Below are 17,055 nucleotides of genomic sequence, written 5' to 3'. Positions count from 1 at the left end.
TTTCCTAAAATCCTTTCTAAGCAGTAGTAGCTTCCAGAAGCAAATCGTTGGGAAACCCCTCAGTCCCTGTAAAGCTTTCATTACACAGTTGCTGGCAATTTCAATTTCACTGAGACCTTTCTGGCCATCACCTTCCAGCAGTCCACAAACAGCCCTAGCACAGTGTTTGCATGCGAAGTTTAAAGGAAAGGCCACTCGCAATTTTGCAAAGATGTCAGAATTAACCTCAAGGAGATAAATAATTTGTCTAAGTCACACAACGCGTACACAAATGAATCTTTCAAGACTGTGAACATCAAGGTTGCAAGTGTATTGACCACTGTCTACTCCCGGGTTCTGCTGAGATGAACTTTCTCCTCTGTCTACCCTCCCAAAGTTTCTTTCTCTTACTTTAATGTTATTATTGGGCAGGGGAGATGACTCTGTGGTTAAAGGAATCTCTGTCTAAGACAAAACAACCTGAGAAATAACCCCCTCCTGCAAACTGACCTCTGACCTCCACATGGGCACCATGTCACATGCATGCTGACACATAGCACACACTAAATAATTAAATAAATGTAATAAAATACCCAAGCTTATCATTGATTATCTTTAATATTATTAGATTTACATACAAAAATACTAATAAACACACCTCTTGGGAAATCTAGTTCAACATCTCAACAAAGATGGGGGGGGAGAGAGAGAGAGAGAGAGGGAGAGAGAGAGAGAGGCTGTAATGGAAATGCTAGCCTATAAAAAGTAAACCGTGCTCAGTGACTCCAATACCATATATGTCCAAATCTTCCCACCAGTCTTTAAAAAAAAAATGTAGCTGAGAGACTTGGAATTTGTTATTTCCCAAGTGGGAGAGCAAGTTCCTCAGAGTCCTTCGAGTATCCGAATCTTATTCTGATGCAAAGAAAAACAAATCATTGTGATTCCTGCAGAAAGCCTGTGTTATAAGAATGATAGAGACACATAATTTCAGTCTGACTTTCAAAGTCACATTTTAGGGCCTTAGGATTTTTCCTCAGTTTATATAAAACTACACTGAAAGGCATCAGTGCAATATGGATCTATAAATCTGAATGGTAAAGGGGGCGTGCAAATGTTGCTTCAAGGAAAGTATGTTTTCGTGACTATCGCTCAAGTAGGAAAACACATCAGACCTTCCCCGTGCTTCTACAATGGTTACATAACTGATGTCTTTTTAGAAAACTGTCTTTAATATATAGGGTTAAAGCTTACTGATGCCACCAGCATGCCTTGTCTTTTGAATAGACAAAGTTATAGATAGTCTCTCCCACACCAAGTATACATAGTCTCATACAAATATAAAGATTTGAGCTGAAAATTTACTGGGTTTTTGTTTGTTTGGAGTTTTTCGTTTTGTTTTTGTTTTGTTGGTAAGCATTGCGTCTATAAATAAATGGCATTTCAAATGTTTTCTACAAGAATATTAGTTGCGTAGTTGGTACTGCTTGCAACAACAGCAATGGAAATAAACAGCAACTATCAACTGAGTGAAAGTATGTGATTAGAAGGGACTAATACATGGATATGAAAAAGACTGAGAAGGACTGATGTGGCAAAAAGCCCAGACACTAGAGCTAATCACACAGGAGTGGTTTCCCGAGGAATGTCACGGGATGACTCTACTTTTGGGAAACAAATAAACCTCCGCTCTATAACAGAGAAAGTGTTCTTTCTATATCAAGGCTTGTGTAAACATACTTGAGTTCAGCACTGACTTTCTACTGTAGGACGATTAGGAAAGACTAAGCAGAAGATGAGTTTTGTATTATTTCTAATGCCTGACAACCAGCACTCACTGTTCATACAACAGAAGCAAGCAAGGAAACACATAAACTCAAAGATTAAACCCAGCAGATCTGAGGTGTAGCCTTTGCCTCTATCAAGAAGGCACGCTGAGGTTCTTAGTGCGGTAAGTATGATATAGCATCCTCTCCATGGTCACAGAGTCGCCAGCCTGCCCTGCCTGGAGTACACTGCCTGCCTGTTATCCTGAAGGCAGACAGTAAGGCCAGATAACCAGACACTTTTAAGGCAGGATACCTCAAAGCCAGCTGTTATACTTAGGAATTTTCCCAGCGGAGATAACAAAGGGAGAGATGGGAGGGGGAGGCAATGCTAGCACTGCTGCTTGCTGCTTGCTTCTCTGTGTCTAGCCTGCAAGGGGGGTGGGGTGGGGTTCTGCTAGACCTCGCCCACGCACAGGAAGAAAGGCTTCCATCAGACCCAGACTCCATTTTCTCTGCAGTCATAGGCTGGCTAAAAGTTTCTGTCCCTAGCCTAGGAAAAGTATAGATTACTGACCCAAGGAGTATTTTGATACTGACAGTTGCAAATTCTAAAAGGCTTTTTTTTTTCTTTCTTTCTTTCTTTTTTTTTTTTACAAAGTCAGTTTGTTGTCAAATAGGACTCAAACTGCATCGTTTTGAAGTTTTTCTGTTTTTCTTCTTGCTGGTTTAAGACACATCTGACACAGTACTAGGGAAGGTGTCCAATCGAAAAGACTAAGTAAAAGCATTAATTCAAAATTGAATTGTTTTGTTCTTGTTGTTGCTTTTTGCTTTGTTTTTGTTGTTGTTTTGTTTTGTTTTAGCAATGGCACAACCTCCTTTGGCTATTGAATCTCACCAAGACAGACCAAAAACAAAAAACGAACAACAACAACAACAAAAAAAAACCCTACATTTCTCCTTTTCTCCTGAGGGGTTCACATGGCTAGAGGTTACAGAGTGAATAAAATCTCCTTTTGCAGGAGGTTGAATGACACTTTCCAAGGGAATATTGATTCAAAAACTTACAGCCTGCTACACACAGCCCACAATGCATCCATCGAGGACAGGAAGGCAAAATGACCCTCAGTTCTTTTATGTCCCAAACTGAGAAGCACTTTATACTTAGGACATCTCACAACATTTTTTTTCTTTTTTTTTAATTTTAAACATACACATATATAAACATCACATTGATTAGAGACCTCAAACTGTTTGCTATGTTATTTAATTATAGAATTGCAGAATTATCAAGGAGATGGAAGCATCTACTTGAATTGTCTATTATAATCATCTAACTTTTCTTTTAATAATTTTTTTACTTTTCCATGGGAGAGAAGGGGGGGGGAATTCCATTTATCTCCTCACACATCCATATATTTTCAAACCAGTCTTAATTGTCCATTATTTCTCCCTATTTCCCCCTTTCCAAGAAATATGAGCACAGGTCTTGTCTCTTAGGGGTTTAGGCATTTCCCTCAGGTGGCATCAATGTTCAAAGAGCTCTCCACACAAGCTGTCCTGTTTGTTCATTTTTTCTGCAGGAAAAAAACGCTGGAGGAAAACTTCACTTGGTGTTTTTAAACACATCCCCTCAAATATCACTGATTAGAAAAATGTAAGTCAATATATGATTCATCACACATTTTCCAAACTTTGATTTCTGTTGTTAGAACTGTTATGTCTTAACATACATTTTAAAATTCACCTAAAGTCCTTACATATTGCTTGTGGCCTCCCACAATATTAAATATTATACTTCAGCTGCCATCTTGTGGCGACTGTTGAAATATTTCTTATTATCCTCTCAGGCTTTTGTCTTTGTTGTGTTTTACAGCCTTCAAAGGGGTCCATGCACTGAAATCTGAAGGCCTCCCTTTCTTAAACGGGTCAGCAGAGGACCTGAAGCATTCTCTGGGATAAAGAGTGGGCTTGGTACATTTCTTGTCCCACGTCTAGCACATTTTCTTTTTTTCACCGTGCTCATTTGTCCTCCAAAACAAGAGCCAGTCCTGCTGGGAGGATGGAGGTGAGAAGATTGCTGCTGTTGTGGACTCAGTCTTGCAAAACCAGCTCCACAGAGACCCAGGTGGGAATTCAGTCTCCATTGTTTTTTCTGAGCTCTTATGATCGTCTATCGAGTAAACACCACAAATCTGAAGGGAGCCCGAATGTTTTTCCTGGGCCATGTTAATTTAACTTTTAACTAAACTCACTTAAAGTATATTTCATAAACAATAACAATTTTAATTCTATGTCCCTATGTAATTCACTGGAAGCTACTGAGAAGCAACTACAAAAACATCATCCAAAGATGAGCACACAGAGAGCGAGAACCCAGGTAGACAGGGCCTCTGACACACGGTATGAGCAAACAAAACAACAAATATAAAAACAGTGTTTCGCTTCTTGGGGAAAAAGACTTTAAAACAATATTTCCTAAACCTCTGTGTGACTTTATCTATGATAAACGCAATCTGAATTTTTCTACTTTAAAACAGCTAGTAAGCCATAAAACTCAGCTTATTTTAAGCAATGTAACTACACAACATGGGTCCATCCCATGTGTTAGTCAAAGGCTCTCTGCCGGCATTTATCAAAGTCTAACCATTAATGTAAAATAAGTTTATATTATAAAGTAAGCACAATATAATATAACCTGTACATACTTAGAAGCTTTCCTCTGGCACTGATAATATGAACATCACACCTTGGGGACACTGCTCTGAAATATACATGTTAAATTGAGTCTAGGGAACCTAACGCCTTTGTTTATAAATAAGTAGCTTAACGAGTCAGAGTTGAGAAGCTGATTTTTCAGAACCTTAGACCAGATGAGGGGCTCTTAGACATTTTTTCCCTGCAGTGACTCACAAGACAGATGATATCCCCATGTGCAACATACTCCTGTGAAAAGACTAGACCATCTGTGGATTATGTGTAATTTCCTGCCATACATTTGTAAGCCTCCCCATCCTGGAAGCCAATTGGAACTCGAGTGAATGGCTTTCCCCTGGGGAAAGGCTTGGGAATGCACTCAGCCTTGTTTTTTTTGAGAAACGAATAATTCATGAATTTTGATTTTTTAAAAAAGTCATTTATTCATTTTAACCTTATAATCAATCAGATACATACCATTTTGTTGTGGTGTCCCGGTTGAAACCTGCTGTGGTAAGAGAAGATGCCAGGTTGGGTATTTTTAGAGTGAGCTTACACAAAAGGACACATCACTGAATATGAAGTGTTTTTTACCCTGAAAGACACAAGGGTCTTCGGCTTGTTTCTAATGTAGTCAGGATATACCTTTTCTCTGACAGGAGCCCACAGGAGGGAGAAGCCTGTGAAGCTGGAGGTTGTATTTCGTTGGAATTTCTCCTGTAAACAGACCTGGTTTCTTCACAAGGGTTTACAGCCTAAGATAAAAAAGAATTTTCTATTTTCAGAATTTTAGGCCTATGTAAACAAGTCCTTTGGTGACTGTAACACATGAAACGAGTTCCCTCCACACTGTGCAGGCTAGGAGAAACATCAGGAAAAACACTAACGTTTACCCAAACTACTCGCTTGTTAGACAATTACAGCACCATATCGTTGAATAAACAGACCCAGGAATATTTGTGAAAGGCAAACATACAAATATTTTTAGGAACCCTAACGGGTTCTTATAAAAAGTATTTTTGTAGCATTTTGAGGTCAGAGGGCTCAAAGGAAGATGAATCTGGGAATTTAAAATATATTTTGAAGCCCTCCCTAAATTAGACTGGATTCAAAGGAGATTCTGAATTTGCAACAAATGTAACCATGACTCGATTTTTAGTAGCTGTGGTTGCATCGTTTCTCCTGCAAGTTAGGAAGTCAAGCTAGTTTTTACTAAAATAATTACAGTAGATACCTTGCTGGTTTGTCTTTCAAATAAACAGTTGCATGGAATCAGCACATTTATATCGCCACCTTGATCCCAGCGTGTCATACTCACAAAGAAAAAAAAATCAGCCCAAATTAAATCCCAGGATAGCAAATTATGAATTCCCAAGAACAAATCAATCAATATATACCCCAAAGGAATGAACATGTAACCAGTACATTAAACATGGCAAATTTCTGATATTATTTTCTAACTTTCTAGTCAATATAAAATTGGTATTTTGTAAAGCAGTATACGTTTTTATTCACTTCACCCGCAAAACAATATGAAAATTAGCACAGGACATGCATGTACTCTGTGTATGATGTCTGTGGCCTCTATGGAGAAGATTAACCCCTCCACAAAAGGAATATGTTGATCAAGAATGAAAGTATTAAAACAAGAAAGTGAGCTCAAGCCAGGCACGATGCACATGCCTTTAATCCCAGCACTCAGGAGGCATAGGCAGGTGGATCACTGTGAGTTCGAGGCCAGCCTGATCTACAAAGTGAGTCATGGACAGCCAAGGCTACACAGAGAAACTCTGTCTTGGAAAACCAAAAAGATGAAAGAGGAGGAGGAGAAATAGAAGGAAGAGGAGGAAGAAGAGGAGGAGGAGGAGGTGGTGCTGAGCTCTAACACCCACCTTTCCTAAATCCATGTAAAAGATATGAATGTCTTTTAAAGATATCTTATTTTCTTATTAAACAGATATGTTAAAGTATTACATATCTTCAATATGAATAATTATATTACTAACTTAAGGAACTCAATTTACACACACATGTGCACACTCATGAACATACAGGTTATGAAGACATAACTAGTAGTTTGCTTTATGAGTTTTGTTTGTATTTCATTATTGTTGTTTTGAGACAGAGTTTCTCTGTGTAACCTTGACTGTCCTAGAACTCAATCTGTAGACCAGGCTGCCCTCCAACTCAGAGATCCACCTGCCTCTGCCTCCAAGTGCTGGGAATAAAGGCATGTGCCAACAATTTGGGAGGAGGTGTGTTGGTTGGGGGGGGTGGAGGGTGGCTGTTGGTGATTTTTTTTTTTTGTCATTTTGTTTTGTTTTGACAGAACAGGCTTTAACCAAGTATTTTTCTACTTCATGTCTCTGTTCTGTGACTTTTACAAGCAAACAGATCTGGTAAGGCTCAAAGATGTCAAGCTAGAAACTAGAAACACAAATGCAAAGGAGAGAGACACAACTCAGGAAGAAAAGAAAGGGACAGAAAAAATAGAGCACTGGATAATGGAAGAGCGAGTGACAACCACTGATCCTTGTATTTGGCTCTGGGTGACAGCACGGGGCTATGTGCTCCATAGCACGCACCACATTTGATAGTCTTCAAGATATCATGAGTAGCTTTATAGAAACAGATGTAAGAAGGAAGCCTTCTTGACTACAAGAACTTTTTTGGGATAACCTAAACAAGCTTTGCAATAACAACTACAATAGTAAGTGTAAATCAGTGATGGAAACAGGTGTAATTTCATATATGTCTGCATACAAATGTTCTTTGTACTTCTGCACTCGTACATGCGTTTCCAGTTTCTTTTTTTTCCTTTTTTCTTTTCTTTTCTTTTTTTCTTTTTCTGCCCCCTTCTCTCATCAGTGAACCAGCAGCATAGCACACCAACAAAGCCAGAGTCAAGGTCAATAGTCCTTTCTGACAATTCCCAAGCTTCCGAACTTTCACTTTTGTGGAACAGGATATGCTATCGCTGGTTTATCTCAGAGCTCTCAGTAACTTCCAAAACCTACAAGAAACCTTGATAATGTCTGGCTCTGAACCCTGATAAGAAAATTCTCATTGGGAAACAAAAATAATTATTCATACCCTGTACAGCTATGAAATCACCTGAAAATCTTATCAAAAGAAAAGATGTAGTGCATTCTCAGCATCTTTGTGTAGGATGTCAAGAGACCGCTCGGAAACAGGCTCTCAGACAGGAAAGAGAAAGAAGAAAGGACATCTCTTGTTTATTCAGGTCTGGTGGAAATAGCTTTGGGAGGGTCAGATTTCTAATGGATACATAGCCGAATATAAGTATCTGACCTCAAATTACATTAGTGATCCAAGTGAAAAGGAACTCCTGGCATAGGCGGATCCATCTGGAAAACATCCTTGGTTCCAGAACCAGAGCTGAGCTCAAAGAAATGTCTCTTAGATAAATATAGGTAAATGGCATGCCAAAATATCAACTTGGCATCTCTGGTACAGATGCACAAACAAGAGACCCGACATCTTTCTTCTGTTTTTATTTCTGAGATGCTTTTAAGAAGCATGTATACAAGGATGTGTTCATTTCTGTTGTCAGTCTATCTCATGCACAGCTTGGGTTGCAAGTCCACATGACATGCTAATGCTCAGACCCATCCCTTTCAATGACATGTGGCAAGACACAAGGGTGTTCATCAGCTGTTCTGCCTAAAACTCCTCCCCGACACCATTAGCTTCCTTTCCCATAGATTCTTGCCCAAAATACTGTTCTTCTGAGTCAGCGAAATCAATGACCTCTCCCCCAAGGCTGATGTGGGAATATTATGACGTCAATCAGAAAGTGGTTTAGAAGTTAATATATTGATCATTCACTTTGATTATAGGTATGGTAAGATGTGAAAGGGTTAGGACCCGCCCCCACCACCACCACAGTAAATGCAAAGGAACACAAAGGAGGCAACCAAAGTAATTCTAATGCCTGCCACGATGTTATTATTCACCATCTCTGCCTTGAACATGATGCTGAGCTGCAGAAGCCAGGAGAAGAGGAAGAGGAAAGATTGCTAAGTAACCCATCTTACAACAGGAGAGTGGCTGCCAGAGGTTTTCCCAGCTAAGCAGGCCCATTCACGGTATGGGACTGAATGAGCCCTGCTCGGTGGCTCTATAATACAACATCTTTTATGTGGACTCCAAGAACTATAAAGTTTGGGTTGGAAAGTGGTCGGCCATGGGGTGGGTCTGGGCTGGGAATCTATATGCAAGTCACCAGATGGCAAGCCTGGACTTCCTTCCCTGAGAAGTACAGGTACCCTTCAGATGTGAAGGGATGCAGTAGCCATAGTTTCCAGCACAGTGTTGAGACCAGAAAGATAAGCTGTCCATAATGTCAAGCTCTGTGTATTTTCAATATGAATGGTTGGTAAGTGACCCAAGATATAGGCCCAAGATATAGCCAAAACACACTTTACTGAAGTTGCTTATATCAAAATGTGGCCATGCCTCTTGACTTAGTCTGAAGGTCAAATTACATCTGAATTGGATCAAAGATGCAAAAAAGCAAGGGATTTCCAGGGCATCCACTCCAAGGTATGTCTGTCCCATGGAAGTTCAACTTCCGGTTTATCAACTGACATCAAAGGAACCAAGGGATTCAAGACAAAAATAGCTCCAGCCACTCTGGAATACTGTCTGCTCTTATTCTGGGAACAAGTTAATATCGATTCTAGCCCCTGCTCAAGCTAATTTAAAACTTGTGTGTGGTCTCCTGAGCATAAACTACTTAATGAGGCAGCCAAAATAAGTAACTTACGAGCATATGAAAAATTAAGGAAAAAAATTGAGGGAAATTGGATATTCTGGATGTAAAATATATGCATACAGGGAATCGAGTTCGGATGAATCTATGGGAAATACTTGGAGTTCGTTGGCAAAAAGAAAATATTTAAAATGTAATTTTAAAATAGTGTCCCCGTCATCTGAAAGAGCCTGCAATTGTCAATGACAATCACTTGATCCCCACAGAGCACCTCTTAAGGGGTCTACAAATGAGTACTGCAATAAGTCAGATGTTTTCTTTTTTAACATGATCATCATACAGCACCCTTGATACTTAAGCTTGCAAGCTTAGATCTTCCTCTTCCCTGGTATCATTTTCATCTAAGCATTCCTTAGATGCTTGGCTCATTCTTAATGGAGAACAAGCGTTATATCCTCCATGGACACATGGAAATCTGGGTAATTGGACTGAGTGGATTACAGCACTAGAAAATTTCTCCCATCTCCTCACCCTACGATAACAGCTCAAGATAGGTTTTGTCACCTGCTATGCAAATTATTGCTAGACTACTGACTCTCTCTAAAGCTTACATTGGTAGGAAAAATCTTCTTTTAGTTTTCTCTCTGAACAGATTTCCAATTTAAACTAAATCTATTTTCTTGTGGTTATAAAACTGTCATGCACAATACAATTTCAGTTCTGATAACTATCGTTCAAATTATAATTGAACGGTAGCTTTGCTGTAGAGCACTCTGTTTTGTCACAGCATGTCACTGGCGATAGTCTATCTGCTTCCTAAACCAAAATACTTAACCTAGAGGACATATTCTCTTCTGTGGAAAGCAATCTTGTTTGATATTGACCTTTATAGTTTAGAAATGCCTTTATACTTGTTTTCTCTTAGCTAAACCAAAGTGTCTTGCCGTTGATAATTTAGCACTGTCTCTTTAAGTGAGTACCTAATTCCAGTGGATGCTATGCCCATATATTATCCCTGTCAAAATTCTTTAAATGCTAATGAGTCACCTTACTGAAAATAAACTACATGCTTCCCTTTAAAAACTTGAAAGTAAGCACACGTGGGAAAACGTTTACCTCAGTTCAGTGTAAACTAGAACAGAGAGGAAGTAGAAAAGTACTCCAGAATCGTGTCCAAAACACAAATAAATGTGCCCTTAATCTCTATTATGCATGAGCCACTTTTGAGATGAAAGTTCCCACTTCAACAAGGAAACGCTGGGGAGGGAGTGAAGGATCAAAAAGGATGATACTTCATATGAGACATAAGCCATTTCCTCTTCGTAGATACAAAAACTTCACATTCTTTGAGAATTCTAGTCAAGGGGGGAAAAAGGTCCCTGTAAGCTGGCGCCTAAGAGTAGGCTCTGGGAAGGAAGTTGCTCTCCAGACCCTGGTGAGAATTTCCCCACTGCTGTGAAACAGTTCTTTCACTCCAAGGGCACAGCCCAGACACGAAATCTGAAATTTCAAAAATGCGATAAAGCTCGAACCGGCAGCCCTGGGAGGCGAGCAGCTGCCTGGTGACCGCTGATGAAGTGGCTTCTTAAGGAGGTGGGCAGATTGATTCCAGCTGCCGCGCGCCGGGCAGGGCAGCGCCGCGGAATGCGCAGTCAGGCTGGCGGAGGCAGGACGGCAGCACTTCCCAAGCTAGGGCCAGGCCAAAGACTGACTTCTGTTTGCAGTTTGAGCCTTAGTGGGAGGGGTGTGGCCTGGTTCCCGGCAATAGGAACTTCCCTAAGCAGGCTGGGACAAAAGGTACCAGTGTCATTTTCAAAGTGGAAGGTGACTTGGGGTATCTGAAAGCTGTCTTGAAATCCATCCGTGCTCAGAGGAGCCCACATTTCCCCAGTAGCATCTTTTGGGGGGATTTATATTTGGTTGTCCCCACCCACTCCCAGTTCTGGAGCTTCAGACAGCTGTGAACACCGGGGTTGACCGTTCTGCCTGCCTCCACTGTGATCAATACACTAGGGAGGGAGAAATAGTACAATGGAAGGGCAGGAACATGGAGCTGACCCAGGGGTACCTATGATAAGGCTTGCTCTTTAGAAGAACTAGCCTCAAAGCAAGAGAGGTAGGTGTGTGTGTGTGTGTGTGTGTGTGTGTGTGTGTGTGTGTGTGTGTGTTGAACGGGGAGGGTTAGTTTACTAGTCCCCCGAGGGCCCCGAAGTCAGACACCAAATGATCTAAGAAGAAAGAAAGGGTAGGTAGGCGGGCATGAAGGCAAGCCTAATGGAATATTCAATATCCTGAGAAATGCACTTTCGGCCCTGCGCTTCCAGAGACTAAAAGCCAGTAATGGGCTTTGGAGTATGCACTTCCTCTCCCTAATGTCCACAGGGCTTTAACGCTGCAACCCAACCGATCGATCAGCCTTCTCTGAGAAGGCGGCGGACGGAGGAGTGCACAATCTTCCTACTGTGGCCAAAATTCAACCAACCCTCTTCTGAACGCTCCGAAGAAGCTACACAACTTTGAAATGGAAGGATTGGCCTCTTAAAATGCCCCGGAGGAAGAAAGTGGGTAGAGAGGTGGCGCCTAAAAACAACTCTGGCCTTAGCTCCCCGACCCCAACTTCTTCACTTCGTTCCCCTCTGCACTGACCTGAGCAGTTGCTCCTAACCTGCTTTTAGTGCAAGGTGACCCAACCTTCACCAAGTCCAGGGCAACTAAAAGTGGTACTTCTAGAAGGAACAGAAGCAGGGCAAATGAGCACCCAGAGGTGGGGTTTTGTGGCGTTCTCCTGATGACATCACAGCTCCCCTGAAAGTGGCCCTGCGAATAACTCTCCCATCCATCCCTCTTGCTAGAGGCTGGATCTAGGCGGCAAAGACCAGCCCCCGGTCCGCCCCAACCCGGGCCAGAGCCCTCTTGGCAAAGCTCACTGTCCAGACAAACTCTGTCCCTACACTGAACTCAACCTCAGCCAGCCTCAGGTCACTCCGTGGCCTGAGTCCCAGGATCGCCTCTGGGAAGCTCTCGGGCCCACGGATGGCCAGAGTTAACTCCCAGCGTGGACGCCCCGAGAGACAGCAGCCCGCGCCTTCGAGCGCAGGGTAGCAAACTTTCCGAGGTCCTTCTCCCCACCCCCACACCACAGGGGCGCGTCTCCGCAAAGAGCTCGCCTTTCCCAGCCCGCCGGAGACAACCACAGCACGTGATGCACAGAAACAAAAATAAACACTTCCCCTTCCCGGACCGCCGCGGCTAGCAGGGGGCGCCCTGCGCTGTCCCGGGGCCGCAGCCCCCAGCCCGGGTCGCAATCCCCAGAGACGCCTGGAGAGAGTGGTCCCTGCCGGGTGACGCCCCACTCCTACCTCTCGGATTTGGTGAACTTCCGGAACGCCTGGCGCAGGTCGTGGAAGGACCTGTAGGTCTGAGGCTCCGCGGAGATGCCCTGCGCCCGGGTGGTCCGCGGACCGATGTGGGTGGAGGGCACCGGCAGCACAGACTGGCATTTGTGGAGTTTCCTCTTCAGCTCCTGGATTTCTTCCTCCTTCTCAGACAGCCGCTTCTCCAGCTCTTTGATCCTCTCCTCCTTGAGCATGAGAATCTTCGCAAAGTCTTCCTCCAGTTCACTCATTTTTATGGTTAAGCCCGGTTCTCCTTCACGAAACTTTTCCTCTGGAGGCGGCAGCTGGGAAGACAGAGGAGCGCAGCGAGCCTGGGACTGGGGCGCTCAGCCCGGAGCACTAAGTGCGGCCCCACTCTTGCCAATGCTCCTGCTGAATGGACTGGAAGCTCGGAGGGGAGGATGAGGCGTCTAAAGGAAGGAGAGGAGAGGCAGAGTGCTAATCCCTAGCGTCTCTGGGGAATAGGTGATTATCTTTCATTGAGAAACCAATTAGAGCCGCCCTTCCTCCCCTGAGACCCCCCCCTCCCTTGTCCCCCTTTCCCAGTCGCTTGGTGAGAATACGCGAGCGCGCCTCCCCACCAAGTGCCTGGTTTCTACAGAGGGTTCGACTAGAGAGCCTGTGCTCACTCCATCACACGGTCACTCTTCTATGCTATATGGTACCAAAAGAAGGGAGTGGGATCTGGTGCTTCATGACACTTGATCCTTGAAATAGCAACAATTACCATGTGATCTCTCAAGGATGACGCAGTGCTTGTAACTGGATCCTAAGGGAGGGAGAGAGAGAGAGAGAGAGAGAGAGAGAGAGAGAGAGAGAGAGAGAGAGAGAGAGAGAGAGAGAGAGGGAGAGAGAGAGAGAAGAATACGAGTGTGTGTGTGAAAGAGTAATCATAAATATTAAATTGTCTTTAGACAATAACCTAGAGAAATCCATCTTTGTTTTCACCATGTCCTTCTTTTCCACTCTGCAAGCCTGGATGTGGTTATGAGGGGTGTGTGTGTGTGTGTGTGTGTGTGTGTGTGTGTGTGTGTGTGTGTGTGTATGTGTGTGTGTGTGTGTGTGTGTGTGCGCGCACGCGCGCGTGTGTGTATTCTCACTGTGAAGTTCTGAAGTTGAGACCTTCACTATTAAGAATGAGTGACAGGGCACTAGCAATTCTGAGTGGTTGTAGCATTTAACTTTAAAGGAAATTGGGGATTGAAGTGATTGGAGGGGAAGTTGGATGACCATATCATAATGAGCCAAGTGTTTATGGAAAATTGAAAGGCAGTGTGCAGTGATGGTGAGCAGTTTAAGGTCTGGGTTTTATTTCATCTACTCCAGTAAATATTGTGTATTGAGCACCCACATATCATCTTTCATGGTTCTGAAGCGGCTACTACAGCTGCTAAACTGCTGGCACACCCTTCCAGTTCAGTTTGGAAACTGCAACTGTGTTCATCTTTGCTCCTCCCTTATCTGTGCATCCATCATCCGGCCAGTGCTAACAGAATTATTATAGCCCTTTGAACCTGAGTATTTAGTAATTACTACACTTAAAAAAAATCCGTTGTACACCACAGAGAGCATATTTTATAAAATAAAGCATTGTTTTCCATTTATTTGGCATATGGGGGACTTTTTCCCCCTAGGTAATGACCAGCAAGTGAACATATTTTAGTAGATACAACTAAGCCACCGAGCTTCTCCTAAAGGAAAGTCTCTTTCCTTTAAAGAAAAAAATTAGTGTGTGATTTCTACTTAAAAAATAAATAAGTTCACTACCTGCTCTGACACATTACATAAGAGGAAAACAGCCATGCACTTTGGTTTATAAATACACCCTAAAATATGTTTTCTTTTAGAAATCCCTCTATTACCCAGTGCTAGCTGTACTCATCTGTTTATACTAAGTTAGAATTATTAAGCACAACATCTGGGTTTTTTGTTTCTTTGTCTCTTCTGTTTGTTTGTTTTTGTTTTTGTTTTTCGAGACAGGATTTCTCTATGTAGTCTTGGCTGTCCCAGACTCACCTGTAGATCAGGCTGGCCTCTGCCTCCCTGGGTGCTGGGATTAAAAGCCTGTGCTACCTTCCCTGGCTCCCAGCCAGGTTTCTTGAGGGAAGCCAATAGGACTAAGTTTTCCTTGGTGACCTTGGTGGCTTTCCTGTTACCCCTGTGTGTGAAAACTTAATCCTTAATCCGCTATAATACTTTTTTAAAAATACCTTAAAAATGGTATTTTAAAATAATACATGCAAAAAAAGTTTATCATGTTTAAAAGACTAGGGCACAGTTTCAACATGACTTATGGAAAAATAAAAATTTTCGTAAGGACTCTTGAGACCTCTTCACGTGTCTTATCCTATCTGCAACAAAGACAGTATTATCATTTAAGCCAGGACGCCATATGCGTGTCAGAACTCTAAACTCACCACTTTCTTCTGATACTAAACTTATTTCTGAGCGAGTCAGTTTTAATTTAAATAATGCTGATGTCTGGTGAAAAAAAATGTTCGTTTATTAGCTTAAACATATTTAATTTAGATCACAAGGAAAGCCTGATAAACATACCCATTTCAATGACCTCATATCGTAAAGAAGGAAGATGAAAGTGGCAGAGTTGTCCATGTTCAGGGCAGTGGAGAAGTCTGAGTTTAAGGCTTCTAGGCTCCTGATGTCATGATGTTGGTTTCTCTACTGTTCTGCTTCCAGCTTCAAAGCTGAAAACCTGGATGGAGTGGGGTCCCAGGGACCCAGCTGTGAGACCCTGATGGAGTGGGGTCCCAGGGACCCAGCTGTGAGACCCTGATGGAGTGGGATCCCAGTGACCCAGGTGTGAGACCTGGATGGAGTGGGATCCCAGTGACCCAGGTGTGAGACCTGGATGGAGTGGGATCCCAGTGACCCAGGTGTGAGACCTGGATGGAGTGGGATCCCAGTGACCCAGGTGTGAGACCCGGATGGAGTGGGATCCCAGTGACCCAGGTGTGAGACCTGATGGAGTGGGGTCCCCAGTGACCCAGCTGTGAGACCCGGGTGGAGTGGGATCTCAGTGACCCAGGGGTGGAGTGGGGTCCCAGGGACCCAGCTGTGAGACTTGGCTTCCCCTTGTTTCCTTTGAATCTACAGCACTGCTTCTCTGGGAGCAAAAGTAGTAAAGAAACCAATACTCCACCCCACCCCACCCCCTTAAATAAAAGGTGAAGGTCGCCATCTAGTGCCCTTAGAAAATTTTGCTGAGAAACAATCTTGATCACTATGAAGCTGAAGGAATTTCCTTAAATGCCGACAGCAATGCTTTGTTGTTCCGTGACCAAGAGAGACAGAAAGTGGGAAGAACATCGTGTTAAGGGGGGCGGGGGTGGAGATTAAGTTTATCTCTTGTAGGCACTGGATAATGATAGCAAGGATGTGGAGCAGTTTGAAAGATTTATCTTGTTTTTAATTTTGTGTCTGTGTGTAGGGGTGTGTGCACGTGCGTGAGTAGCTAGGGATGCCTGAAGCAGGGATCCCCCAGAAGCTGGAGTTAAAGGTGGTTGTCAGCCACCTGACAGGGGAGCTGGAGACTGAACTCAGGTCCTCTGGAAGAGTAGTAGGTACCTAAGCTACGGAGAGATGAGGCATCTCTCTAGCCCTCCATGTTTTTAATATGTGCAGCACAGAGCTAAGCCCGTCTACGTTAATCCCCATGATGACTCTAAGAGCTAACCACTCACACTCCATGCCATTTTAGGGACAGATTTGCTGATGTTTACCCAGATTTGTCTCGCTGGCATTGTCTAGATTTGCTGCAAACCATATGAATCCCAATGCAGCCTGCTTTCCTGTGAAATATATAGCAGTGTATGTGTATGCATCTCTGTGAACACAAGGAGAAACAAAACTAAAATGCCTTTGTTTGTGGGAATGTGCTAAGCTTAAAATCTCATAGGAACCCAGAGGCACTGCTAGGATCCAGTATTCTAGCCATCAGTTGTCTTACTGAAGATGTTTTCCTTATGTCACTTTAAGATGAGATTTACATTTCATATACAATTCCAAATGTTTTAACTAAAAGAAATATCTACTGTCAAAAGTTATAGCTGTGGTTTGTCTCTCCCATCCCTTTATCTCTTTTGTATAGAAAATTTTCTAAAGAAACTAAAATAGTTCTAATGGGATGCCTATCTTTTAATCTGTGTTAATATCACAAGAGACATTATTACATATTTACAATTTTAAGAGTGACAAAAAGTGAGTCCACTTTTAGTGCCACTGTCTTCTAGAAAATAAATCCAATGATAATTTAAACATCCCCCAAATATTCTATTAGTCTCAGTTGAGACAAAGGAACCCATCCCTGGAGAAACACAAATCTTGCTACCTGTTGTAGGGGGTCTAAACCAAAGGAAATGATCAGGTACAGGTTTGTGAAGTCAGTAAGAGTGGCCACACTAGGCTGTAAAGGACAGTTGAGGAAGTGAACATCAAGGCAGGGGTCCCACCTTTGTAAAGG

The 17,055-nt window shown here is 42.7% G+C and overlaps 1 protein-coding gene across 1 annotated transcript in view; it reads right to left on the bottom strand.

Moving 5' to 3' along the window:
• Positions 1–13,270, bottom strand: part of PRKG1 (protein kinase cGMP-dependent 1) — a 1,157,800-nt gene extending 1,144,530 nt beyond the window's left edge. Inside the window, exon 1 of the mRNA XM_084764176.1 lies at positions 12,540–13,270. Coding sequence (XP_084620302.1) covers positions 12,540–12,805 — 266 coding nt within the window. The 5' untranslated portion in view covers positions 12,806–13,270. The remainder of the gene's footprint in view (positions 1–12,539) is intronic.
• Between the last annotated feature and the right edge of the window lie 3,785 nt (positions 13,271–17,055).

The sequence above is a fragment of the Acomys minous genome (assembly GCF_964271855.1).
Source record: "Acomys minous genome assembly, chromosome: 2".
NCBI classification, from domain to species: Eukaryota; Metazoa; Chordata; class Mammalia; order Rodentia; family Muridae; genus Acomys; species Acomys minous.
Note: the sequence above shows the minus strand (reverse complement) of the source record. Positions and strands in the feature narration are given on the sequence as shown.